Source organism: Ursus americanus, chromosome 2 (genome assembly GCF_024610735.1).
Source record: "Ursus americanus isolate L20-20 chromosome 2, mUrsAme1.1.p, whole genome shotgun sequence".
Lineage (NCBI taxonomy): Eukaryota > Metazoa > Chordata > Mammalia > Carnivora > Ursidae > Ursus > Ursus americanus.
In genome coordinates this window covers 8,672,985-8,700,977 of record NC_142128.1, presented here as the reverse complement: position 1 = coordinate 8,700,977, position 27,993 = coordinate 8,672,985, and the positions used below count along the sequence as shown (strand labels likewise).

Below are 27,993 nucleotides of genomic sequence, written 5' to 3'. Positions count from 1 at the left end.
CTGGAAACAGGCCCACCCCTGTCACATCGCTTCCCAGCCTTCCCTACAGCTTTGGAACAACATTACACAGGTCTGAACCAAACCTAAAGTGTTTCTGTTCTTTACTAAACAAACATTTCTTTCACAGAAACCAGTCCAAACTCATCACTGTCCAAACAGGAGAACAGGCACCAGGGGCGGAAGGTTATATGTGTTCCCCATTAGTGGGAGTTCATTCACTCTGCTCGGCAGTGCCCCAAGGGTCCGGGATACAGTCCTCTCTGTCCCACAGGCCTGGAGGCCTGCCAACAGGCGGGGCTGTCAGTAGTCAGGATGGGTTCCCACTTGCTTCTCTCCAGCAAGGCACTGGGAGGGGAACTGAGTTGAAACAGAGCCTCCTTTTCCCTTGGGTCGTGTGGAGGGTTTTCTGGGCCCTGATCACAGAATGGGCCAGGCTCCAGACAGTCACTACAGCAAACACTGTCATCGCCCCATGATGAAGCTGGGCTGCTCCTCCTCCTCCTCCTCTGTTCCAGATGCTTCCTCAGAGCTACTGGATGGCTGCTCCTGGGACTGACTGGATCCTGTAATCACATGACATCTGATTAGAGACATACAAATTCACCCAGAGAACCAAGGGACACTTTTTTTTTTTTTAAAGATTTTATTTGTTTATTTGACAGAGAGAGACAGCGAGAGAGGGAACACAAGCAAGAGGAGTGTGAGAGGGAGAAGCAGGCTTCCCGTGGAGCAGGGAGCCCGATATAGGGCTCGATCCCAGGACCCTGGGATCACGCCCTGAGCTGAAGGCAGACGCTTAATGGTTGAGCCACCCAGGCGTCCCCAAGGGACACTTTAAAAATGGAGGAGCAGGGGCGCCTGGGTGGCACAGCGGATAAGCGTCTGCCTTCGGCTCAGGGCGTGATCCCGGCGTTATGGGATCGAGCCCCACATCAGACTCCTCTGCTATGAGCCTGCTTCTTCCTCTCCCACTCCCCTGCTTGTGTTCCCTCTCTCACTGGCTGTCTCTATCTCTGTCAAATAAATAAATAAAATCTTTAAAAAAAATAAAAATAAAAATGGAGGAGCACTGAGGAGAGATTATGAACTACAGTTTGCCCCTGAACAGTGCAGAGGTTAGGGGCGCCAACCCCCCACGCAGTCAAAAATCCACGTGTAACTTTTTTTTTTTTTAAAGTAGTCTCCATGCCCAGCGTGGCTTGAACTTATGATCCTGAGATCAAGACCTGAGCGGAAATCAAGTTGGATGCTTAACCAGCTGAGCCACCTCGGCACCCCTTCATGGGTAACTCCTGACTCCCCCAAAACGTAACTAATAGCCTACTGTTGACCAGAAGCCTTACTAATAAGATAAACAGTCCATTAACAGATTTTGTATGTGATGTATTGCATACTGCATTCTTACGGTAAAGTACACTTTAAAAAAAGTGAGCTAGATAGAAGAAAATGTTATTAAGATCAGGAAAATACATTCACAGTGCTGTACTGTAAAAAAAAAAAAAAACAACAAACTACATATATGTGGACCCACACAGTTCAAACCCATGTTGTTCAAGGGTCAGCTGTAGTTCCCGCACAGTACGACAGCGAGACAGAGGAGGTCCGCACGTCCATCGGTCCCTCGTGCCAGGTCTCAGATATAAGGGCTCAGTCACAGAACTGATCTAGCACTGCTGGCAGCTGGATCTCATCCTTGTGAAGACGGTCTGGCAGCATCCATAAAGAGAGCCCAACACCCCATCAATTGAGACTCACTGCTTTTTATTTTATTTATTTGACAGAGAGAGCGCGCGTGTGCGTGCACACACAAGCAAGGGGAGCAACAGAGGGAGAGGGAGAAGCAAGCTCCCTGCTGAGCAGGGAGCCCAATGCGGGCTTGATCCCAGGACCCTAGGATCATGACCTGAGCTGAAGGCAGACACTTAACCGACTGAGCAGCCCAGGCACCTCCCTCACTGCTTTTTATTTTTTTATTTTTTATTTTTTTTTAAAAAAGATTTTATTTATTTATTTGACAGAGATAGAGACAGCCAGCGAGAGAGGGAACACAAGCAGGGGGAGTGGGAGAGGAAGAAGCAGGCTCACAGCAGAGGAGCCCGATGCGGGGCTCGATCCCCTAACTCCGGGATCAGGCCCTGAGCCGAAGGCAGACGCTTAACCGCTGTGCCACCCAGGCGCCCCCCCCCCACTGCTTTTTAGATGCCGCCCCCCCAATGTGTGTCACTGTCACCATGGCAGGGCCACATCCCCAACTAGCTCTTTAACACTTAATGTTAGGCCAACAACACTCCTGCCCAAATCTCAAGCTCTCACGACAATTTGCAAAAGGGAATCAAAAACTGTGTAGCAGAGGGCTCTGCCCACAACAAATATGCCAGCTTCCAGCTCTTCCCACAGACCCAGAAAACTTCTCTGTTGACACTCCACGTGCAGCTCTGAATTCCAACACTTCCCCGGTAGTCATGCCGGTACCCACAGTGCTGAGCTGAAAGACAACTTGTTCCCAGCTCCTCCTCCTTCCCCCGCCTCTCTGGGGGCAGGGGAGTGGGCAAGAGCTGGAACAGGAGAGCCAGAGCCCACAGAGGCAGCCCTGTCCTCCAGCCCTTCGCAGGCACCGTGGGCTCCCTAGGCCCAACAGGCCTCCTCCCTGCAGATGTGCAGGAACTCGCTCCAGCACCCCCAGGGCCCACAGGGACCCAGAGCTTTGCTACTGCTGCCGTCACAGGGTCAGACAGACAGCTTCAAGGTGGGAGGCCTGGGGGGCCCAGGGCACAGCACAGTCTATGACTCACCCTCACACCCCAGGATGGGACACTAAAGAGCACTCATGGCAATGGCTGGAAACCGTCTCTCAGATTTAGTTTCATTACTTTAGGATATTCCTCCTTTTCCTCAACCTCATACCAACAGGAATGAGAAGTTTCAAAAGTACAAACAGTGAGCATGTTTTATTTTTTCAGATTTATTTATTTTGGGGGGGAGGGGCAGAGAAAGAATCTCAAGCAGACTCTGCACTGAGTGGGAAGCCGGACGTCGGGCTCGATCTCACAACCCTGAGATCATGACCTGAGCCGAAACCAAGAGTCAGACACTCAACCGACTGAGCCAACCAGGTGCCCCAGTTATGTTTCAATAACTAATATTTGTTGAAAACCTCTTACGTGGGGGTGCCTGGGTGGCTCAGATGGTTAAGCATCTGCCTTCAGCTCAGGTCATGATCTCCAGGTCCTGGGATTGAGCCCTGTGTCGGGCTCCCAGCTCAGCAGGGAGTCTGCTTCTCCCTCTCCCCCTGCTTGTGCTCTGTCTCCCTCTCTTTCAAATGAATAAATAAAACCTTAAAAAAAAAACAAACCACCTCTTATGTGCCAGGCACAGGCTAAGACCTTCCATACACCACCTTGTCTCATTCTAACAGAAATCTATGAGATAGGGCCGCCTGGCTGGCTCAGTCAGTGGAGCGTGCTACTCTTGATCACAGGTTTGGGAGTTCAAGCCCCACCTTGGGTGTGGAGATTATTTAAAAAGAGAAGTCTTAGGGGCGCCTGGGTGGCACAGCAGTTAAGCGTCTGCCTTCGGCTCAGGGCGTGATCCCGGCGTTATGGGATCGAGCCCCACATCAGGCTCCTCCGCTGTGAGCCTGCTTCTTCCTCTCCCACTCCCCCTGCTTGTGTTCCCTCTCTCACTGGCTGTCTCTCTCTCTGTCAAGTAAATAAATAAAATCTTAAAAAAAAAAAAAAAAAAAAAAAGAGAAGTCTTAGAGACAAGTACCACTACAGATCCATTTTACAGATGAGGAATGGAGTTCACAGAGGTTATGTAACTTGTTACTCAAGGTCTCATAATCATCACTAAGAATCAGGACTCTGACCTGGACTGACTCTCTAGGCCTCTGCCGAACCGTGCCCGCAGCAGTACACAAGCAAACTGAGGCAAAAGGAAAACGAGGTGGAGACAGGGGTGAGGTGAGCGCACTGAATGGATAAGCAAAGTGCAGTCTGTGCACACAATGCAATATTACTCAGCGTTAAAAAAGGAAGGAGGACGTTCTGACACCTGCCACAACGGATGAACCTTGAGGATATCACACTCAGTGAAATATGCCAGCCCCAGAGAGACAGACACCTATGATTCCAATGCACAGAGACAGAGTAACCGGTGGTTGTGAGGGGCTGGGGGGAGGGGGAGTCAGTGTTTAATTAGGTATAGTTTTCATTTTACAAGATGAAGAGTTCTGGGGATGGAGAGTAGGGACGGCTGCACTTAACACCACTGAACTGTCACTTAAAAATGGTCAAGATGACAAATGTTAAGTGTATTTTACAATACAAAAAAAAGAAAAGAAAAGAAAAGAAAAACCATGCATGCCATGGAAAGACAGAGTGAAAAACTAGAGATTCATCAAAAACCTGGCTCTGAGCCGCTGGATGCTAGGGCAGTACCCCCCAGCTCCCTGAGCGCGGCCCTCACAGACAAGGATGCTATTTCTTTTTTTTTTTTTTAATTATAATTTCTTATTATGTTATGTTAGTCACCATACAGTACATCCTTAGTTTTTGATGTAATGTTCCATGATTCATTATTTGAGTATAACACCCAGTGCTCCATGCAATATGTGCTCTCCTTAATACCCATCACCAGCCTATCCCAATCCCCCACCCCCTTCCCCAAGGATGCTATTTCTATGGCACGTGGAGCAACCGGTCCAAAGCCTGCGCCCTCAGTCTCCACCCCGAAGGCCAAGGGGAACACGGTCATTGCCACTTGTAGCCCATTCCTTGTATACCAGCTGGGGACCCTGCTCCAGAACTTGGGCTCCAAGGTGGAAACTGCTGATGATTAGCTTTGTTCCATAACTCAGTCATACTCTGTCTGCCTCAAGGTTCCCTAAGAACCACTAACCCCTACATAGGTCTGAACATAGCAGGACAGGTGCACAGGATTTGATCTTTAACTCGGGTCTTAAAGAAACAGTAAAACACTGACCAACCTGGATGTTTGTGCACTGGCTGTTCTGGATGCCCGAGATGCTGACTACAAGAGGAAGGCTCAAATCATCCCTGTGACTAGAAAGCACTTGGCAACGGGTTCCTCACCTAATATAAACACAACTGATGCCTATGTGTGGGAAACATGTTGTCAGGGCCTAGAAACATCACTCTCAAAAAGGAGATGCCCAGGAATCTGGTGCACACTCAAGTCCTTTGGTAATTCGACAGTAATTTCACTTGCTCATTCCTTCAACATGATAAGCAAAAAACAAAGTGTTTATCACTACTATGTTTAATATCAAGGACACAAGAATCAAAAAGAGGCTGTCCCAAATTAAAACAACAGTGAGATACCACAACACACAGACTAGAACGGCTAAAATTTAACAAACTGACGCTCCACTTGCTGGTGAGGATGCGGAGGACAGCCGCTCTCGTTTACTGCTGGTGGGAACGCAGGATGGTCCAGCTGCTCTGGAAGCTGGTCTGCAGTTTCTTACGCAGCTAAACCCACTCTTATCATAGGCCCGGCAGCCACCTTCCTAGATATACACTCAGCAGATCTGAAAACACCCACACGAAAGTCATCACACAGATGTTTGCAGCAGCTTTCTTCATAATCACCGGAAACAGGATACAACCAAAATGTCCTTCAACAGGTGCATGGGTAAACCAACCACGGCACAGCCACGTGATGGATGCCATCCCACAACAAAGAGGAATGAGCTGTAAAGCCAGGCAAAAGCATGGATGGATCTTAAGTGCATTTTTCTAAGTGAAAGCAGCCAGCTGAAAAGGCTACGTGTTGTAGGACTCCAACTGTACGGCATTATGGAAAACAGTGAACAGACGCGTGGTTGCCAGGGATTGTGGGTGGGAGGAGGCTGGAGGTGAAGCACGGGATTCTTTTTCAGGCAGTGAAACAATCTGTAGGATATTTAATAGTGGCTACAGGATGCCATGCATTTGTCAAAACTCACAGAACTTGACAGCACAAAGAATAAATCTCAATGTATGCAAATTTAAAAAGTTATTTAGGATCCCAGGACGAATGCAAAAGGTGACACATGAATCCAACTCTACAACAAATGGATGAAACAACTTCCATGAAGGGGGTGGGAGAAAAGTGCTGCCCTAAGTAATTTTGGAAACAGTGGAGTCTGTAAGACCAAAGGCAAAGGAACCGTACAGAACACTGGACTCTAGCTGATAGAATTGTTTCGCACAGGTAACAGGTTAATTCTGAAGCCACTATCCACATGCACTGGAACTGGACAACTGAATAAACGAATGGTGGAGGGTAGAGGCCAGGTATCTCACTGTTGGAGGGGGAGGTTATGGGCAAACAAGCTGGAATGAGGTTGGAGGCTCATGATGGAAGGCTGGAGTGATCTATGTGGCAATGGATCAGAGTTGGAGACATCAGTATAAACTCAAGTTTAGCATAACAGAGATCAACATAGATGATTATATAAATATCATAAATACGTGTACACACACTGGTTAGTACACGTGCATATTTCCTTGTTCTAACAGTTAAGGGGAACTACAAACAACAACACCCCAGCAGCAAAGAACACGCCTAACCCCCAGATCTTCGTTTCTAAAACCATTCCCCAATAAAATGAACCAAGACTCCTTGGAGAAATGGCTGCGTCTGGGTCAGAAAACATAAAAGGTAAGTCTGGAACAGCTTATACTGCCAGAAAGTAAGGATGTGCTTAAAAAAGAAGAAAAAAAAAATCCAAATCCCATAATGACGGGAGTATGTAAAAGGGACAGAGGAGCCAAAGGAAAGAGCTCCCCGCAGCCAAGGATGGAACGATCTGAGCAAAACAGTAAATAAGGTGGTACTGGATTCAACCTAAAGTATAAAATAAATGCCCACAAGTCCATACTGATATAAACAAACAGGGGAGAAGAGATCAACCTGTGCAGGATGTCAAATAATCCACGCAGCCACTCCACCCTCACCGAGAGGGTGCATAACCCCTCAGTCTTCAAGGGTAGGCTGCATGTAGTGACTCCTTTCCAAAACGTACAGTGTGGGAGGGGAAAAAACAGAGTGAATTTACAACAGACAATCCTGACAGGTACTGCCTCAGCCAGGTGATCAAGGTCAACGCCTCAACAGCACAAGTCATCTTGACAGCATACAGCCTTGATAGAATGTGATTAAGAATGGAACTTTATCTGTGTGGCCTTCCTCCCCAAAATAAATCACTCCAGCCTAATCAGGAAAAAAACAGCAGACAAATCCCAACTGACGGAGATTCGACAGGACACCCAACCCTCCAAACTCTCAAAGTCGTCAAAAACAAGCAAGTCTAAGAAACTGTCACAGCTAACAGAAGCCTAAGGGTACGTGGTAATTTAATGTAATATGATATTCTGGATGGGTTTCTGCAACAATAAAAAGGCATTAGGTAAAAACTAAGGGAATCTGAATAAAGTAGAGACTTCAGCTAATACATCTATCAATACTGGTTCATTAATTGTGACAATACGGTTAACTTCAGATGTTATCAAAAGAGGAAGCTGGTATATGGAAATCCTTTGGACTATACTTCTCTGAACTTTTCCTGTAAATCTAAAACCATTTTTAAAGTTTTTTATTAAAACAACAAAAGACATTGCCCTACACTCATGGAACTAGGATTATAGCTGAATAGTGTTGGGGAGGAAGAATTTCCTCTGCCCTTCAAGGTGCTTCTAGCTGGATTAAGAACCAAACTGACATGAGACAGCAATAGGAGAAAATCAAATTTAGTTTTTTTATGTATGGGGAATCCAGACAGACACAAAATTCCAAAAAACAGGCAACAGGAAGGCTTAAGTGACACCCTGAGCATAGGAGAGGGGTAGGAGTCTGAGGATACAAAGAGGTGGAAGACCATTAGCAGGAAGGTAACAGGAGATGTTTGGAAAACAAAGGTTGCCCTATTGTGCAGATAATTTCTTAGGTAAAGAGGAATCCCTATTAATAGCTCTCTTCCTGGTACAGCAGGCAGTTGAGGGGGAGGTAAAGAGCTTTTCCTGAATCTGCTGGGTTTTGACTGCTTCCAACTTGTGAAAACTAGTAACAGGAAACCTTACTAAAATGGAGTTGAGGGTTTTTGCACCCACCCCCTCACCATCAGTTGCAGACCCAACAAGAAGAGATGGACTTGATCTTTTATCTGGATACTACTCTACTATCCCAGGTGGAGAAAGAAATGCTTTCCATGTACCCCCCCCCAACCGCCAAAAGCTTAGCCACTGAGAAGCCACCATACTTTGAATTACCAGTTTACTCCACTGAACTTTTAGTTTATAACAGCCTTCCCAACTTACCCCTTTTCTTCTTAAAAAAGCATTACTGCCTCAGGGCGCCTGGGTGGCTCAGCAGGTTAAGCCTTCGGCTCAGGTCACGATCCAGGGTCCTGGGATTGAGCCCTGCACTGGGTTCACTGCTCGGCGGAGAGTCTGCCTCTCCCTCTCCCTCTGCCTACCCCCCAACCCCGCTTGTGCTCATTCGCTCTCTCTCACTCAAATAAATAAATAAAATCTTAAACAAAACAAAACAAAAAACACATTGCCTCTCCTCTGTTCTCTAGACTTGCCCGCAGTCTGACCAGAGGTTGTTTGTCCCAAACTGCAATTCTTTTATTCCTGAATGACCCCCATTTTGCCGGTAAAATAACTGGCAATTCTTACTTTAAGGTTAACAAATTCAAAAACGAATGTTCATGCCAACGTGGCCCATCTTGGGGCAGTCTGCCCTTGGCTCCTTCAAGAGATAACCACATTCTGTAATTTAGCAGATTCTTTAAACCAAGTACATGCTCCCTCTGGGAGCAAGGTGGAGGGGAAGGCTAAATTAGGTTAGGTTGGGGAGGGAGGGTAGGAAAGGCTTTACAAAGAGAGAAGACATTGCAAGAGGAAGGAGCAGGATGACTAGAAGCTCTTCGGGCAGATGGGGAGTCACGGAGCACGAACAAGGAAAGAGCAGAGACCTGAGCATGTGAAGTGAGGCGGAAGAACAGAGATGTACACCTGGCGGAAGCAGAGAACCCGTGGAAGAGAACGGCCAGACCAGACTGGTGGAGCGAATGGAAAGGGAACTGGGAATGCAGGAGCTGCTGACTAGATTCCAAGCAGGGTCACCTTGTGGGTAACACACTGCGCAGTGGAGACTCATTACCTGGGTTCCAATCGTGCCCCGACACTCCCTCCCTCTAGCTCTGTTTGGTGCCTACAGTCCCCCAACTGTAAAATGGGGATAACACCACTGCCGACCTATCTCTCAGGGCCACTGGGAGGATAATATTAATATTCGCAAAGCACTTACAGCTGGGGGTACATAATAAATGTTCAATAAACATTAGCTATTGTTATTATATATATATTTTTAAAGTAAACTCTACCCCCAATGTAGGGCTTGAACTCACAACCCTGAGATCAAGAGTTATATGCCCCACTGACTGAGCCAGCCAGGTGCCCACTATTATATAAAATGAAAAAAGAAAACACAAGTCAAAAATTGAGTCGTTTGCCCCCACCCCCAACAGCATACCAAGACTTAATTACAGTTTCAATCTAGCCCAGGAATGTGACTTTTTAACAGGTGATCTGAAATTTCCTGATCCACACCACAGAGGTCATATGCTGATAAAAACCCTGCCAGTCCCTTTCCCCTAAAAAAGATTTCCTGGCCTGAAACAATTCTTTCTTTCCCTTTGCTTGTAACTCCTTGCCCCATCCTCCTTCCAATAAAAACCTTCCTTTTTTTTTTTTTTTTTTTACATCTCTTGGGGGTATCTCTCTACTTGCTGGATGGGATGCTGTCCGACTCATGAATTGCTTAATAAAACCAATCAGAACCTTACATTTACTTGGATGAATTTTGTTTTTTAACAATAAGCAAAAGAACAAAGGACAGTCTAAGCTCTGTTTTAAAAAGAGCTTTGGGGGTTGTAGACAGGTGGGAGAAGCAGGGGCTGGGCTGGGAAGAGAGTGGAGACTGCTACCCTGGTCCCGCCAGGTCTAGATCTGGATCTTTGTACGGTTTTTACTAAATCCCCAATGAGACCCTGACTGCTTTTGAAGTCACATTCTTATCCACATGGAGGAATAATTTTTAAAAGCCAGTGCTGGCAAGGATATGGTAGAAGTGCACACTGCTGACGGCAGTAATAATCGGTACAACTCCTCTGGAAAGAAACGTATTTCAAGAGCCATGAGATCTTTTTATACTCTGTAGTCTAGTAATTCCCACTGCTAGAAATTTGTCGTAAGAAATAAACCGTAAGGGGGAAGGGAGACAGGTACATAATATTCAATAAAAATTGTCTTCTAAAGAAGACAAAAACCAATCAATCTAATGTCTGACAAAAGGGAAAGAGGTGTATTGCAGCATGACAAATGCTGGATATTATCACTGAACAAATTACGAAGGACTGGAAATGCTTACAGTATTAAATGAAATAAGCAAAACAGAAAACTTTCATACACTAATCACATGCACATGTGGGGAGAGACAAAGCAAATGGAAAGAAAGGGGATTTATTAGGATAATATCTGAGCTGTTTCCATTACTGTTACACTATTGTTTACACAATATTTTAAAATCCAGGAATCTAAGATTTTATTCACATATTTTAGGAATACCAGGTAAACGCCACTGAGTGTAACTGAAACTGATTTTAACTTATTTATTTACTTTTTAAAGTTTACTTGTTTTCGTAATCTCTACACCAACATGGGGCTTGAATTCACGATCCCCAGATCAAAAGTCACATGCTCTTCTGACTGAGTTAGCCAGGTGCCCCAAAACGGATATTAACTTTAAAAAAAACAAACAAACAGATGAAAGAACAGATGAAAACAGATGAACAGATGAAAAAATCCTGCCTTGTACTATGGAATCGTAAGAACATGGGAAAATATTTACGAGACAACGTTATGTGATAAAATTAGAACTATAAATACAGCATTTACATAAAGAGACTTATGTGATATATATTTAAAAACTGAAAAAAAAAAAAAAGAAATATCATCCAAATGCTAAAATGACTGTTTTTAGTAAGGATTATAGGTAAGTTAAATTTTTGACTTTATTCTTTTATGCATATTCCAAAAACTTCTAAAATGATCATATATTATCTCTATTCTCTCTCTTTTTAAAAAGATTTTGTTTATTTATTTGAGGGACAGAGGGAGGGGGAGAAGCAGACTCCCTCCTGAACAGGGAGTCTGATATGAGGCTTGATCCCAGGACCCTGGGATCATGACCTGAGCCAAAGGCAGCTGCTTAACCGAATAAGCCACCCAGGCACCCCTACTATCTTTATTCTCCAAAGGCACAAAGGGTATGGATAGTTTTCCAACATAGCATATATAAGAATTCTGGCATTGAAACAAACAGTTCAATCTAAAACATATATTGAGTACCTTCCGAACACCAGAGACCAGTTGAGATAGGAGTCTTAATTGGGGCAATTTTGCCCCCCCCCCCCCCCCCCCCCGCCAAGACCAAAGGCTGGAGACATTTTTGGACTGTCAGTAACCAGAGGACGGTGGGCAGTACTGGCATCTAGTGGGCAGAGTTAAAAATCCCACGGTGAACAGGCATAGCCCCTCACAACAAGGAGTTCTTCAGCTCAAAATGCCAGAGTGCCGAGCGTGAGAAACTGCTCTCGATGTGCCTCATAACAGATCCCCTGGGGCCACCCTAGGTTTCTCTGGTAGGCAGGCCTGTGTTAGGATGAGTAACCCTGTTTGGGGAGTTCAAGGTTTCAAAATAATCCACGCTGGCCTAAAGCCAACCCATGGTGTCATGCAGACTACACTACAGGGCGCCTTCACTGAATTACTGGACCAGTGTGGACAAGAAACAGGGATATTTCCTCTCCAACAACAGAATGGAACGCCTAGCCAGCGGCTGCTCACCGCTTTTTAGAAGGGCCTAAATAGCTGGAGCGATTTTCAGTCCAAGTTCCTCAAGAACCCAGTGGTGCACTGAAGCCACCTAGTGGCCCAACACCGTATCACCACACTAAGTTTCTCTTCAACCAGACAGCAAGAAAATCTATTTTCTCTTTCACAAAGTGAAAAACGAGGAAAGAAACGGAGAAGGCACAGGAGAAGAGGGCACACACACATCACCCTCACGTCCAGCACTCTCTATCCTGCTCCCCGGTACAAGGCATACCCGGCCACGTAGTTTTACTAATCACCGGTCAGTCTGCCCAGGTGCTAAAGTCACAACTGAGCCTAAGAGCAGGGCCCACATACTACAACGATTTTGAAACTTGTTGGCAGCCACAGCCGACAAAGAAACTGAAAGAAAATTTCACAGATCACTTCATGCAGAGGTGTAACACACTCTGACAATTTCTAGTCTATTCTATTCATGTTGGGAAAAACGACAGCTGCAACCTGGAAACTGACTGCATGACCCAGCGAGCAAAGATCACAACCTCGGTGTGAGAAAACATCGTGTTACCAGGCGTGACTCCGGAACCCACACGGGCACAAACATCGTCTTTTTTGCTAGAACTGAGGCTCAAGACGCGGGCAGTGAGAGGACACAAGGCTGCTGTAAACAAGCCGGAGGCTCTGGAAGTCATCTCCCTGAGAATACTAAAGCCTGCCATACGACCGCAGATTCGCTTTATAGCCGCAGGCAAATTAAACAAAGGTGCTGGAAAACAGCACGGTCCGCGCACCTAAGGTCTAAACGAGTTTAGAGGAGGACTCCAGACGCCCCAGCTCTGGGATGATGCCACTGGTCTCCTTTGATTATAGAACCGATTACTAAAAGGTTAAAATATGACCCCCAAAGACGCAATACAGGTTCATTAACTACAAATGCAGAGCAAACTAACTTCAGTTTTCTGTTGTGGAAGAGTTTTTAGACTCACTGCTGAGGGAACCCCCCCCAAAATATGGTGTATCTTAATTACAGCATGATGTTTGACGAAGTTCTCAAACTGCATAATTTTAGATCTGGATAGAGCTAATCAGTTATAAGCTAAAAAAGAAATCTGCTCAAATAAGAGAAGCCAGATGCTTGAGGCCAGGGTGAGCTGGAGGGAGAGCTAAGCCTAGAACCTACCTCCACTGTACTCACTCCATAACCTCAAATTACCACTTAATTTCTTATGACACGTCTGTGAGTCAGGAAAGAAGAGGGAGTCTGGCTGATTCTTAGCTGGAGAATTACCTCCACCCTACAAGTTTTAGTGAAGAGATCCCTGCCGGCCTACACGGAGCTCTCCCGTGGACACTGGAGGGCTCAGGCTCTTGGCCTGGCCCGGTCTGGCTCAACACTAATGACAAAGGAGTTATACTTATCAACTCTGCCCATGACAACCCCAAAAAGACATGGTAACATGCTGAATTTCAGAATCAGAATTCAAAAGGATTTTGGAACCTGAATCAACAGAGCCAATAAGCACCAGGCTGAAATCCTGTGATTTCAAAACAAAACAAAACAAAACAAAACAAAACAAAACAAAACAAAACGAGAGTTCCAGATAAGAGAGAGCAAGCACATTTGACTCCTTCTCTCCACTGAATATAGCTATAGGACCTGGACAGAATGACAGACTCCTGAGAAGCAAGCAGACTGGGGGAAAGACCAGCATACAAAATGCCGCTGGAACAGCTCTGAATTCCTGAGGCCTTTTTCCCCCTCAGAACCCCCGGCCTGGAGTTGGGACAATCCAATATGCAGAAGTGGAGCCCGGGCACAGACGGAACTCCACGAGAAACCCTCCAGTTCTGATCTGAGGAGTAAGAAAGGGACGGGGCGCCTGGGTAGTGCAGTCATTGAGCGTCTGCCTTCAGCTCAGGGCGTGATCCCGGCGTTCCGGGATCGAGTCCCACATCGGGCTCCTCCGCTGGGAGCCTGCTTCTTCCTCTCCCACTCCCCTGCTGTGCTCCCTCTCTCGCTGGCTGTCTCTCTGTCACATAAATAAATAAAATCTTAAAAAAAAAAAAAAAGAAAGGGACTCCTACTGCTGAGAGTAAGGGAAATTGTTGCTTCTTTTTTCTCCATCCTCTCACACCCTAGTTCCCAGGCAATCCTGCCGGAGTCACCGTGGCAACAGCACCTGTGGTAGCAATGGGGGCTTGTGGGCACAAACACTGCAGAAGAGGGGAGCCTCTCTTTCTGATCGGGGGAGCTGTGATCCTAAGATGGCCAGGCAAGCCCTGCTTGCCTTTCTTCTCTGTTCTCCCACCACACGGCCCTTGAGGCAGGCGGCATGTACCAGCGTATAACTAAGGCCCCGGTTTTCTGGCTGGAGGTCTGAGAAGGGGAGTCCCAGGAAACCAGAAAGTACAGGAGAGCTCATGGAGAAAAAGGAGATTAGAAAAGACACCGTAAGTCATTTATGAACTCCTGGGGTCAGCCTGACAGCGCAAGCACGGATGTGGCCCTAATCATCATACCAAACACGGAGAACCAAACTCAAAGAACTAAACCCAGCCTGGCCACTGGGCGGCGCATGCAGGACACACCTGGAGAGCACGGCAAAACTTGGAAAACCGAACTGACGCTGGAACCACAACGAATGGGAGGCTATGGGAACCTGTGTTCCGGAACACAGCCGGGCGGGCTAACGGACTACTAAAACAAACACCTCAAAGCCTCACGATGTAATATTCAAAACGCCCGGGGGATGGCCTGGGTGGCTCAGGTGGTTAAGGGTCTGGCTCAGGTCATGATCTCAGGGTCCTGGGATCGGGCCATGTGAGGCTGGCTGCTCAGTGGGGAGTCTGCTTGTCCCTTTCCCTCTGCTCCGCCCCCCTGATCAGTTTGTGCAGTCCCACTCTCTCTTTCCAATAAATAAAACATGGAAAAAAGTAGTCAAAATTTTTGAACTTTTCTGAAAAAACACAGTAATTGAGATAAAAAATTCACTGGGTAGGATCAATAGCAGAATAGAAATAGCACAGGAGGGGCGCCTGGGTGGCACAGCGGTTAAGCGTCTGCCTTCAGCTCAGGGTGTGATCCCGGCATTATGGGATCGAGCCCCACGTCAGGCTCCTCCGCTATGAGCCTGCTTCTTCCTCTCCCACTCCCCCTGCTTGTGTTCCCTCTCTCGCTGGCTGTCTCTCTCTCTGTTAAATAAATAAAATCTTTGAAAAAAAAAAAAAAAGAAAGAAATAGCACAGGAAAGAGACAGCTTGAAGTCAGATCAGTAGGAATTATCCAACAGGAAGAATAGAAATAAAAAGATTGAAAAAAAAATTCCAAATTTGACAAAAGACATATATGCCTACAGATTTGAATAGCTCCACGAACTTCAAACATGATAAATCCAAGGAAATCCACATGTAGACACATCATAATCGAACTGCTGACATCTAAAGACAGAAATCTTAAAAGCAGCCAGAGAAAAACAATGATGGAACAATTTGAACGATTACAGAATTTTCATCACAAACTGGAGGCTAGGGAAAGTGGAATGGCACTTCTAAAGTGCTGTAAGAAAAAAATGCCAATCTAGAATTTTATATCTACTGAGAATGTCTGTCGGGAACAAAGGTGATATGAAGACAGCCTCATATGAAGAAAAGCTAAGACAATTAATAGCCAGCAGACCTCTTCTAACTGAATGACTAAAAGTTCTTCAGACAGGGGCGCCTGGGTGGCGCAGTCGTTAAACGTCTGCCTTCGGCTCAGGGCGTGATCCCGGCGTTCCGGGATCGAGCCCCACATCAGGCTCTTCTGCTATGAGCCTGCTTCTTCCTCTCCCACTCCCCCTGCTTGTGTTCCCTCTCTCGCTGGCTGTCTCTACCTCTGTCGAATAAATAAATAAAATCTTAAAAAAAAAAAAAAAGTTCTTCAGACAGAGGGAAAATGATGCCATAAGCAAGCATGGATCAAGTACTTCCAGGTTCCCCCGTGTGTAGGGAGGGAGAAGAGGGCTGGGAAAGTAAAGAGGTGGTTTATTTGAGGGATGAGGTCCTAGCAATCACATTTTTTTTTTTTTTTTAGATTTTATTTGACAGAGAGACAGAGAGAGAGCACAAGTAGGCAAAGTGGCAGGCAGAGGGAGAGGCAGGCTCCCCATAGAGCAGGAATCCTGATGTGGGGCTCGATCCCAGGACCCTGAGATTATGACCTGAGCCGAAGGCAGACACTTAACCAACTGAGCCACCCAGGTGCCCCTAGCAATCACATTTTAGTGTCGTAAAATAAATTATTTTAAGAAATGGTGAGAAATAGTCTAAAACTATACCATACACAGTGTGTCACCTAGTATATTTACAACTCAGAAGGAAATTGATTCTGGAACAGACCAATCATATTTAGTGTATCAGTGAAAATCTGACTTTATCCAAAGACCAAAAATCACAACTGTCCAACCAGGAGTCATGGCTGGTCAATCAGGGAAGACCCACCAATTCAGTAATGTGGTCTGCAGCTATCATGTGTTTGGTCCCTTAGCATCCTTTGTCCTTTCCATTGGAGACCTCTCTTTCCCCGATTCTCAGCTCAGGCGCTCTCAGGGGAGTGGCAGGCACCTCTGGCCATGTTCAGAGGTGGACAGGACTATGGGATAGCGCTACCTCCTATTCCTCATTAACAAAATCTCATCTCAGTCCAGGGTGGCAATGTACCCAGCTCCCAGGGATGAATCCTGACAGGTTAAAAAGATAGTCACAATTCTGTTTACTATTCATCTAGCCTAACAGCAGCAAGGGATGGCTAAGTGACCTAGTACTGACCAATGAAATATAAAATGACATCTGTTGGGGACTTTTGGGGGATCTTTTGCTCTTCTGTTAAAAAAAAAAAAAGAAAAAAGACAAGTACAACTTCTTTCCCCTTTCTTTCTTCTTCGAACATAGGTATGATGCCTGGAGCTGCAGCAGCCACCTCATGCCCACAAAATAAAGGCCAAGAGAACTGCCGGGATACTGGGCCTGACTCTGCTGAGCTGCTGAACGACACCAGGCTGCCACCTACCACAAATTTCTTGTCATGTGAGAGAAATGAACTCCTCTTTAACTACTGCTAGTTGAGTTTTCTGTTTCTTAGAGCCCAAAGCATTCTTAACTGACTTGACACGACTCAATCAGAGCCAAAAAGACAAAAAAACACTTTTGCTAGGGACATCCCCTGTCTTTCCTTAAAAAAAAAAAAAAAAAATTATTTATTTATTTGAGAGAGAGCAAGATAGACGAGAGAGAGATCGATCCTAGGACCCTGAGATCATGACCTGAGCTGAAGGCAGATGCTTAACCAACTAAGCCACCCAGGCACCCCTCCCCTCAGCCTTTCCTACTGGACAAGAATGAGGTAGGGTGCAGCCCCAGGTACCCCACAACCACAGGGAGGACATGCACCTGCCTGAAGACAAGGAGCCACCCCTGAAGGGAGGTCTATCCTGACTTGATGTGAGCCAATCAATATCTTTCCTTCTGTTCACCTTTCTGACACCTGCAATTAAATGAGTCCTAACTAATAGAAATAAGTCCTCATTTTCAGTGGCCAGCCAACCAGCTCCAAACTCTCAATCTCATTCTTGACAGGTCAGCCATGGTGATCAACACCAAGAAAACCACAACCAAGAAAAGTAGGTACCACTCACCTTTTTGTTTCTTCTGTTCAAGTTTCATCTTCTTTGCCAATAATTTCTTCTCTTTTAACTTCTGGCTATAAATATAAAATGCATTAATTCCTTAACTACCTTACTGTATATTTTAGAAAATAAGTATCTATTTATGTTTAAAGACCTTATAATTACACAAACACTATAATAATGAAATGGAAGAAATACTTTCTCATGATTCTGCTACTCCAACACCATCAACATTATCAAGCTGTTTTCTTCTTGAATCAAAATGAAATCCTTGGAAGTCTGGAACTGATTAAAGCAATCTCAGGAATACTGGAGATGTTTTTCATTCTAAGATATTTAGGGACTGTTTTTATTTATTTAAATTTATTTTTTTAAATGACAACTTTATTGCAGCATCAGCAAAGGTGAGATTTCTGAAGCTGGTGAAGACCGGGCAGCATTTCCATGTGAAATGTTACGGCTTTACAAGTTTTTTTTCCTTATTTAATACCACATGCAGACACTAAAACATGGTAAAAGAAAAATGCAAAATATCTAGAAAAAAAGATGTAATCAAGTTGTAGCTTACAGACATGTTCTTTAATTAAATTTACTATGCCTATTGGAAAGCAAACGAAAGACGACTAACCCAATAAATTAACAGATTGCCAGAAAGAGACTAAGAATTAGGGACTGCTTTTAGAATCCTACTTAGCTCTCTAAAGGACAAGGGAACATTTATTAAAACACATACAGTCTACATACTGACGTAATATCACTGAGGGAGGTCACACACCCTAATTTAAGGAAGAAGCTAAAGAAAGTTTGCTCACAGCATACCGTTAAACTTGAAAATACCGAAGTGGAGGAGGCCCGGAAATCCACCTCATCACCCGAGTGCTGACCTGAGCTGTGGAGAATCTGTAACATGGGTGGGTGGGTGTGTGTGTGTGTGTGTGTGTGTGTGTGTGTGTGTATGAAAAGCACCAGCAACAAGTGACAATCTGTCCTCAGATACTGGAAGAAAGGCCATTCCTCTACTGCGTAACACCCAAGGCCTCGGCAGGCCATACAGTGAACTTCTGACCACAAGGACTACTCATTCACCAGCTTTTACGTTTCCTGCCTTTAAGTTTCATTGGTCATGAGAAGCCACAAAGCCCTTACCGCTTTTTCCGCCGCTTTGCCGTCTGCTCCTCTGCAGCGATTTTATTCCTCTCCAGTCTCTTCTGAAACTCTGCATCCAATTTTTGCTGTGAAAAAACACATCGTTCAGACACCCTCGGGGCAGTGTATGAGAGCTCGAGAAGTCACACCACTGGGGGTGCTATAGGCCCACTGAGGTCTCCAGGGCCACTTGAATTGGAAGAGACTGCCCAACAGGTGGGGCAGGAATCAATATTTGGCTCTGATGGACACCGTTACTCCTGCCGTGAAGATACCACTCACGCACAACGAAATACGAGAGCATGGGAAGGGGCACACCTGCTGGTTATTTAGCCAGGGCCTTGGCTTGTGCGCTGTTGTGATTTATAGTAAGAAATCTACACAGCTGACCTTTGAACACAGGTTTGCACCGTACGGGTCCACCTACACATGGATCTTTTTTGATAAATACAGGACAGTACTGTAAATGTATTTTCTCTTCTTATGATTTTCTTAACATTCTTTTCTCTTACTTTATCCTAAGAATACTGTATCTAATACATATACAGAATACATGTTAATCGACTGTTTATATTAGCAGTAGGGCTCCTGGTCCATAATAGGCTATTAGAACTTTTAGGGGAGTCAGGGGCGCCTGGGTGGCACAGCGGTTAAGCGCCTGCCTTCGGCTCAGGGCGTGATCCCAGCGTTATGGGATCGAGCCCCACATCAGGCTCCTCTGCTATGAGCCTGCTTCTTCCTCTCCCGCTCCCCCTGCTTGTGTTCCCTCTCTCGCTGGCTGTCTCTATCTCTGTCAAATAAATAAATAAAATCTTTAAAAAAAAAAAAAAAACTTTTAGGGGAGTCAAAATCTATGTGCAGATTTTTTACTGCATGGTAGGGGGGTGGGTGCCCCTAATCACCTTGTTCAAGAGTCAACTGTATTTGATCTTCATCCACTATTTCTGGCACAGAGGCCCTAAAACTTGTAAGTTTCCTATACAAGAGCCACAAAGGCATCTTTTATTATAATATTTAATTATGTTCCCAGTTCCTGAATTAGCTCCGGAGGTGAAGGTGAAATGGTGTCTTTTTCATAACAAGCCCCTTTCAACCATAGGAGTTTATATTAATGAGTGACGAGGGTAACTTTCAGCCCTACCTCCTGTGCTCCAGGGAGGCGAAAGGGGCTGCAGGTTGAACGAATTACCAATGGCCAATGATTTACTCAACTGGTAGTGAAGCCTCCAAAATCCCAAAAAGATGGGGTTCAGGTGGCTTCCGTGTTGATGAACATGTGGAGGTGCTGGGAGGGGATGGAAGCTCTGTGCCCCCTTTTCCACCTGGCTGTTCCTGAAGTTATGTGAGCCCCTGTAAGCAAATTAATCGAACCCAAGGAAGGAGTCGTGGGAAACCTCGAACTCACAGCCATTCAGAAGCACAGGTAACAACCTGGGCCTGGGCCTGGCCTCTGAAGCGATCGGGGGCAGGGAGGCAGTCTGGTGGGACTGAGCCCCGAACCTGTGGCATCTGACGTTTTCACCAGGTGGATAGCATCAGAACTGAGTTACGTTGTAGGACACTCAGCTGGTGTCCCAGAATTGGCTGATGTGGGGGGAATCCCCACACATTTGGTGACCAGAAGTGTCAGAAAAGTAGCAGAGAACTGAGAGTAGAGGAGACGCACAGGAGCGCGTTTTCTCCTTACAGTGACCTGAGCTCATCAGGTGGAAGGCCAGAGCGGGAATCGTGGGATTTTCAGGTCCTAACTGATGACGGTTATCAAACGACTGATCCCACAGCAGCGCAACAGCCACCACCATCACCGCCACTGGACGCACACGCACATACACGTGTACAGAGGCATACGCAGGTGTGTACACATCCACACAGACCCATCCCTTGTACTGGTCCTTCCTAGCAGCTCCCTGTCTCTAAGCCTGTTTTCTCACCTGAAAAACAGGAAAAAGATTAATTCCTCTCTCCCAGAGTCTTCAGGAAGAATAACATTTGATGACCTACAGGAAAGCACTGGCAAACCACAGATGCAATTGCTATTCAGTACCATCTCTTTCTTCCAGTCACAGCCATCAAGGTCAGCGGGGTAAATAAGGAGCCTGCAGAGGACGAGGTGGCTTCAACACTCTGCTCGCCTGCACTGCCAGGGCTGTGTGGATCTGCTTCGAGTGGCACGGATGCTCTGAGAGCAAAAATCATGAAATAAAAAAGAAGGGTTGGGGCACCTGGCTGGCTCAGTTGGAAGAGCACCGGACTCGTGATCTCAGTAAATAAACTTTAAAAAAAAGGGTCTCCTTTCAAGAAAATCAGCTGATTAGAGGACAAGTTGAAAGTAAACGACTTGAGGGGCACCTGGGTGGTGGCTCCGTCGGTTAAGTGTTTGCCTTTGGCTCAGGTCATGGTCTCAGAGTCCTATGATTGGATACCCCCTCAGGCTCCCTGCTCAGCGGGGAGTCTGCTTCTCTCTCCCCCCACCCCAGCTCAAGTTCACGTGCGCTCTCGCTCTAATAAATAAAATCTTAAAAAAAAAAAGAAATAAAGAAAAAGTAAATGACTTAAAGCTAAAAGCACATGGTCTGTTTAGAAGCTGAGCCATACCTGTCTCACTCTGCTGCTGGAGCAGCTGCCCTCACTGGCTGAGAATCTGCCACAAGGACTCATGGAGCACCACGCGATCTTTTGGCGGTGACATCCTGTTAGTCACTGTGAAAGGTGAGGACACTCTTGCTTGTTTCTTCTAACCTCAGAGCCTGTCTTTTGCCATGTGAAATAAAAATCTTCACTGGGGCGCCTGGGTGGCTTAGTCATTAAGCGTCTGCCTTCGGCTCAGGGCGTGATCCCGGTGTTCTGCGATCAAGCCCCACATCAGGCTCCTCAGCTGGGAGCCTGCTTCTTTCTCTCCCGCTCCCCCCTGCTTGTGTTCCCTCTCTTGCTGTCTGTTGTCTCTCTCTCTCTGTCAAATAAATAAATAAAAATCTTAAAAAAAAAAAATCTTCACCATATGAAATAAGAATCTGGGTGTCTCTGGGGACTCAAGGTTTGCTAACATTTTTTTTTTTTTTAAGATTTTATTTATTTGACAGAGAGACAGATCGCCAGCAAGAGAGGGAACACAAGCAGGGGGAGTGGGAGAGGAAGCAGCAGGTTCCCAGCGGAGGAGCCTGATGTGGGGCTCGATCCCAGAATGCCGGGATCACATCCTGAGCCAAAGGCAGACGCTTAACGACTGAGACACCCAGGAGCCCCTGCAAACATTTTTCTGTATTTTCTCTGGGTCTTTAATCAATATATAAAAAGTTCAGACTAACTGAGGGTAGCTGAGCCAACTGCCTGCTCTATTTCCTTCCCTCTAAAGTAGTTTAAAAATTTAAAAAGTGTTTCTGATAGTTTTCACACTGAATTTTCTTTATTCTTGACAGTGGAAAACCCACCATGGTTGACCAGGTGTAGCTGTGTGACAAGCCACCAGAAACTCCCCACTAGAATTGAGAACGTCCCAAGTGGAGGATGGCAGTAGCTGAAGAACCACCAACAACTGGGAGCCAAGACAGGCTGCAGGACAAGCAAACACCAGGTGAAAACCACCACGGCAATGATTCCATTATGTCCCCAAATCATAAAGATATTTTCCGAACTCAATTTTGGTCAGCCAGTGAATTTTTACTTTTACATATTTTCTTCTGTATCATGTCTATCTCTTTAATATTTTCCCTTGTGTTTTACGTTGGAAAATTTCAAACACAGAAAAGTTGAAGGAATTATACAGTCCATATATCCACCACCAAGATCCTACAACTGACATTTTGCTACTTGCTTTATCATATCTGTCCACCTATCTATACCCCTATCCGTCCGTTAATCCATCTCATTTTTTTTAAACACATTTCAAAGTAAGTTGCAGACACCAGGACATCTCACCTCTAAAGATTTAACCATGCATAGCATTAACTAGAGTTTAATATTTGTTAACAGTTTCTCAAAATGCTCAAATCTTGAGTGTACAATTTGATCACACCAGAAAGATCTCTCATACCTCTTCCTATCCAACTCTTAGAGACAATTATTGTTCTGATACGTATATACGTTTAACATAGATTAGTCTTGCCTCTTGTAGAGCTTCATATAAATGGAATCATACAATATACTCTTTCATGCAAGGCTTCTTTCACTCAGCATGTTTTCAGAATCATCCATGTTGTCGCATGTATCATTAGAGTCTTCCTTTTTATTGCTAAATAGTATTCTATCTTAATGAATGGTTATTTTAACTTTTTAAAACATTTTATTTCCTTTATATAGGAGGAAATTCTACAGTGAGTCTTTTTTAAACCAAACTACTGGAAAATCAAATGTTATTGGACAAAGTGGTTTCCTCCTTTATAAAAAGCAAACAAATAAATATTGTAAAGTATGTGACGCTCTCTAAAACACACAGATGTATTCAATAAAACAACAGGCATCATGGTTAGACTGAGGAAAAGGTCTTTCCCAGTGCGTGGTGTAAGATTAAGAACAAGGGGCAATCTCTCATGCACGTTGTGAAGAGAAATCAGGTTTGGAAAATAACAAAGAATTAGCCAAATAATATTTGTGGTTTTTTTTTTTTTTTAAAGATTTTATTTACCTATTTCAACAGAGAGAGAGAACGAGAGCAGGGAGCTGCAGAGGGAAAGGGAGAAGCAGGCTCCCCACTGAGCAGGGAGCCCAATGCAGGATTTGATCCCAGGACTCTAGGGTCATGACCTGAGCCGAAGGCCAATGCTTAACTGACTGAGCCACCCAGGTGCCCCTCGTTTTTATTAATAGTCAGGTGGGAAAATATAGAAGCACTAAAATGGTTTTTTTCCCCTCATTTTTACTAATAGCCAGTAATATAAAGGAGCACCTAGCACCACTGCAATCAAAAAGCATGAAATCTTTGAACGAATATAAGATATGTACCAAATCTCTATAAATCATCCCACTGAAAGATGCAGGGGGGAAAAAAAAGACATTTCCAGAGGGGATGACTAACCACTGTAACATCCATTCTCATTCTAAAAAATTTAAGTTACAGATTCAACTCAATTCTAGTAAAAAAACAAAAACAAAAAAACCCAAACCAAGATTTTTGGTGTGGGTAGAAGAATTCTATTTGAAAAATAAATGAAATGTCCAAAGAGTATTTTTTAAGAACAACAAGAGAGAGGTTTTTGGGTCTTCCAGTCAGGTAATAAAAGGCTTAATCATTCTAATACAATTTCTAAGGCTATGCCCAATTCTTAATTATTATTTCACACCTGTCATGAAGAAGTGCCAGCCTCTAACTAGACCACTCAAAGCAGCAGACACATGAAAGCACACTACTATTCACATCAAACATACAGCTACATGGAATTATAGGAATTCAGCCAAAAAGAGAATAGTTTGAAATAATAACTCAAGTGAGATGGGAGATCCTGCTTTCTGTTCCATTTCATGGCAAATGGCCTGGAGGGGAGAGGGGACTCTGCTGTCCCTTCTACACACATGGAGGTCTCCCTCCTTTCATTCGTCTCCTGGTGGGAGCATTCTGATGTGCTGAGTCCGACCTAGGAAAAACCTGGATTTGATGTCTGTTTCCCATGCTGACTTTAGAAGGCAGCCTTCACACAGGCCAAGAACCAGGTGTTACTTCCTCTTCTTTAAATGCTTTTTCCTAAAAGTCCTAAGTGCACATTGCCCAAACCCAAGGGCGCAGCCAGCCTCTTTGCTCACTGACCTTCTCAGCCATGGCATCCATGTAGTCCTGTCGCTGGTACTCTCTCCGGCGCAGATGCCTATACACATGGAACTCTCCACTGCCAGCCCCAGCGCTTGAACCTATAGTCAGAAGAGTCCAGAGTTCTTAATGAAATCCAGCAATCAAAAGGGACCAAAGAAAGAAACTGGAAGTAATGGAAAGGACCATTCCCCATTGTATCCAGAATCTGGCACGGTGACTTGCATAGTTTAGTCATCATTAAATAATTGTTGCATGAATGTTGAATGCGAAGTCACTAAAAATGCCACTCTAACACAGTAGTAAGAGGAGGAACAAACTGTGGTTGAGTCATCAGAAACCTAGAACATAGCTTAAGACCTTTCCCTCCCCTGCCAGACGATTTCACATTCGACATACTAAATTTCTATTGAACTGAAAAGATGTCCATGTATATTGTTTTGTGTTTTTTTTTAAAGATTACTAAGTAGTATGTGTCGAACAACCACGTTTTTATAAAATCATTTTTTCTTAAACTTCAGTGATTTTGACTATAGGAGTTCGAAAGGCTATATCAGAATGTTACAAGTGGGGGGCACCTAGGTGGCTCAGTCATTTAAGCGGCTGACTCGTGATTTAGGATCAGGTCATGATCTCAGGCTCCTGAGATCCAGCTCTGTGTTTAATGGGAAGTCTGCTTGGGATTCTTTCTCTCCTTCTTCCACCTTTGCTTGCTCACTTGCAGGCATGCATTGCCTCAAAGAAATAAATCTTAAAAAAAAAATGTTACAAGGAGAATGGTGGAATTATGGGGGTTCAAAATTTTTCATACCCGTTATTCTTCTTTACAATTAGTATGTTCATTTACAACCCCCAAATAAAACTATTTCCAGTTAGAAAATACCAATACAATGCATTATTTAAAACAAAGCAAACTCTCTAGTGCCAAACCCTAAGAACAACACCCCTTCTTTTTAAGCACAAAATTACTGAACCAGTGAACTTTATTTCCTATTAGAAATCTAATTAACAAATACTAACTGCAGGGTTTTTATATCTGTGCTTCAAAAATTATATTCACTCACACATACATATACACAAAAGACATTACCCATTACATCTCGAACAAATTCTGGGGGAGGCCGAGGTGCCCATTCGCTCATTTTTTCTGGAATTGGAACTGCTTTGTCCTGCAACATTTAAACACGGAAGCATCTTTAAGTACAAACCTGCTGACAAATTCACACCTCTTAAAACCAAACCATTTTTAACTAGATGGGTGAAATAAGGCTGCTTTAGTCCTTGGACCTAAAGCTGATTTTCTTCCCTGCCTTAGATTTACTTCATTCCGTATACTTTGGGGTCTATCACAGCCCATAGCCTTGCCAGGGCTACACCCAACTCTTCAAAGCAGAACTCAGAAACGTAAGTCACCAATTATGGCTGGAACCTCTACCCTTAACTCTATGACACCTGGAGTCAACGCTTTCTAGCCAAAAGTGTAAGAGACCTCATCCAATTATCTTTATGACTGAAGGGATGGAGACCCTGACGGGGAGAGTGACTTGCCCCAGGTATGTCGGTCAACGCCCCTCTAACAATCGGTGCTTTTTAGAAGAAAATAAATCCTTGCGCCAACCCATAGATTCTATCTTTCCAGTCAACACTCCAATTTACAGAAAGTTAAACTAGGAGTATGTCTTAGAGCACGGGACACAGCTCCACAGCGCCCTCAACCAGGCTGGGCTCCAACATAAAGCCAGGGGCAGCTCACTATCTCCGGGGTAGCCTACTCCTTCCTAAGGGCTGGCCCTGGGGTTCGGGTACTGAGTTCCTAAGCCTGGAGGCAGGGGAGGAGGGCCCGCAGGTCCCCAGAAGCGCTGGAAGGGAAGGGCGCTGGGAGGAGCCGTCGAACGAGCACCTCGTCTCACCGGGTTCTTCATGAGCCGCTCCAGCTTGAGCTTCTGCTCTTCTGCCGCATTCTTGGGGATGACGAGAGCCTGTGGCTCTTTCTTGGGCCTTGGCGGTCGTACCGAAGAGGCAGCCGAACTCGCCATCACAGCTTCCCTACTGCTCGAAGACCGGCGGCGGGGCGGCGGCGCTCACGTATGACGACAGAGCCGCGCGCCCGCAGCGCACGCGCAGTCCGCTAACAGGGCGGGGCTGGGGCGGAGTCGCAAGCCGGAAGCAGGCTACTGAATATTCATGAGCTAGTGGCCGGGTGGGTTACCATGATCAAAGCCGCTAGATTTCATTTCCTGTGTCTGAGCAAATCAGGGCAGCAGAGCGCCCACGTTCCTATGGAAGAGGTGGCCTTGCACGCCCGAGGGTTCGACCTTAGCCGACCTCTCCAGTCCGCGTGCGCGTCGTGGCTCCGCCGGCAGCCCTGCCAATGGCTCTCAGCATCCCCTCCCGCCCCCGGGTCTTTGTCCTGGCGGTTCCTTGGGTCTGGTCCACTCTCCCTCCCATTTCAGACAATCTATTTAAGAGAGCGCAGACTTGTCGCTGAGCTCCCTGAGGACTGGGGCCATGTCTCTTTTGTCCTCCTCGAATTATTCTGCACCTGTCACTCAGAAAATCTACAAGGGTCGAATGAATGAGAGCCTTTCTTATGAGAAAGAGGGAAGGGCCCCTCCCATCTAGGAGCTAGCCTGGCACTCACAGCTAGGCCTTGATGTCCTCCTCTTGGACATCAACAATTTCCCAGAACACCAACAGCACACAAGGCCATTCTGTCACCACGATGGAGTGAGGCATAAACAAGGCTGCTCTGTAATCATGTTTGAACGTAGATGCAAACGGGAATATTGTTGGAACCACAAAAAGACCAAACGTTTTCCTCATTCTGGCTCTTATGAGTAACTGCTGGCTTCTTTAAAGCATTAGCCTCAGTTCGCTTTAAATATTTATGAAGACAGCCAGTCATCGAATTGTGCCGCTTCCTGACAGCATCTAATCCAGAGTTAAACCCACTTGCTTGAACCCTCCCCCAAGTCACTTCACCCAAGCCCAAATCTTATAATAAGTCCTCTTTCACATCCCCTTGTTGAAGTAAGTGCAGTCTTCCTCCTCGAAAGAGGCAACAGAACCAAATTTTCAACTACAGGTGTATTTCTGGTGGTCTTCACACTTGCTGGTTTTCTCATTTATCATTTGTCACCCACTGAAGAGTGGATATTCTGTTCACTGCTGTATTCTGACGTTTGGGGCAAGGCCTGGCTCACAGCAAGTACTCAATTAGCTTTTACTGGATGACCACAGGATCTTGGGGGCCAGGCACCTTAGGTACCACTGTTGCTGCTGCTTTCACAGCCTGCTCAGCCCAGGACAGCAATCCTGGGCACTGAATGTACCGGGCCGGCCAGGTGACCCATGACAGGGTGTCATGTTATTGCCCTAAGGCCATTCAGAGAGTAGGCCACTGAGAGTAGGTGATTTTCCAGTGACCAAGGGTGATGGATTAGGAGAAGTCCTCAACTGGCCCAGGTCTGTCACTGGAACCTCTGGAGGGCTTGGCTGGGGTGTGGTCATGGACACATGACCCTACATCATACACTCCAAC

At 45.4% G+C, this 27,993-nt stretch overlaps 1 protein-coding gene across 1 annotated transcript; it reads right to left on the bottom strand.

Annotated features, from left to right (window-relative positions):
• Nucleotides 1–84: 84 nt before the first annotated feature.
• On the bottom strand, nt 85–26,548 carry PRKRIP1 (PRKR interacting protein 1). Its single transcript, XM_045773780.2, has 6 exons — nt 26,363–26,548; nt 25,543–25,621; nt 24,453–24,553; nt 18,716–18,801; nt 17,579–17,643; nt 85–563 (listed from the first exon to the last, which is right to left on the bottom strand). The coding sequence occupies exons 1-6, from the start codon at nt 26,486–26,488 to the stop codon at nt 463–465; spliced, it is 558 nt and encodes a 185-aa protein (XP_045629736.1). The 5' UTR covers nt 26,489–26,548; the 3' UTR covers nt 85–462.
• Nucleotides 26,549–27,993: the final 1,445 nt, after the last annotated feature.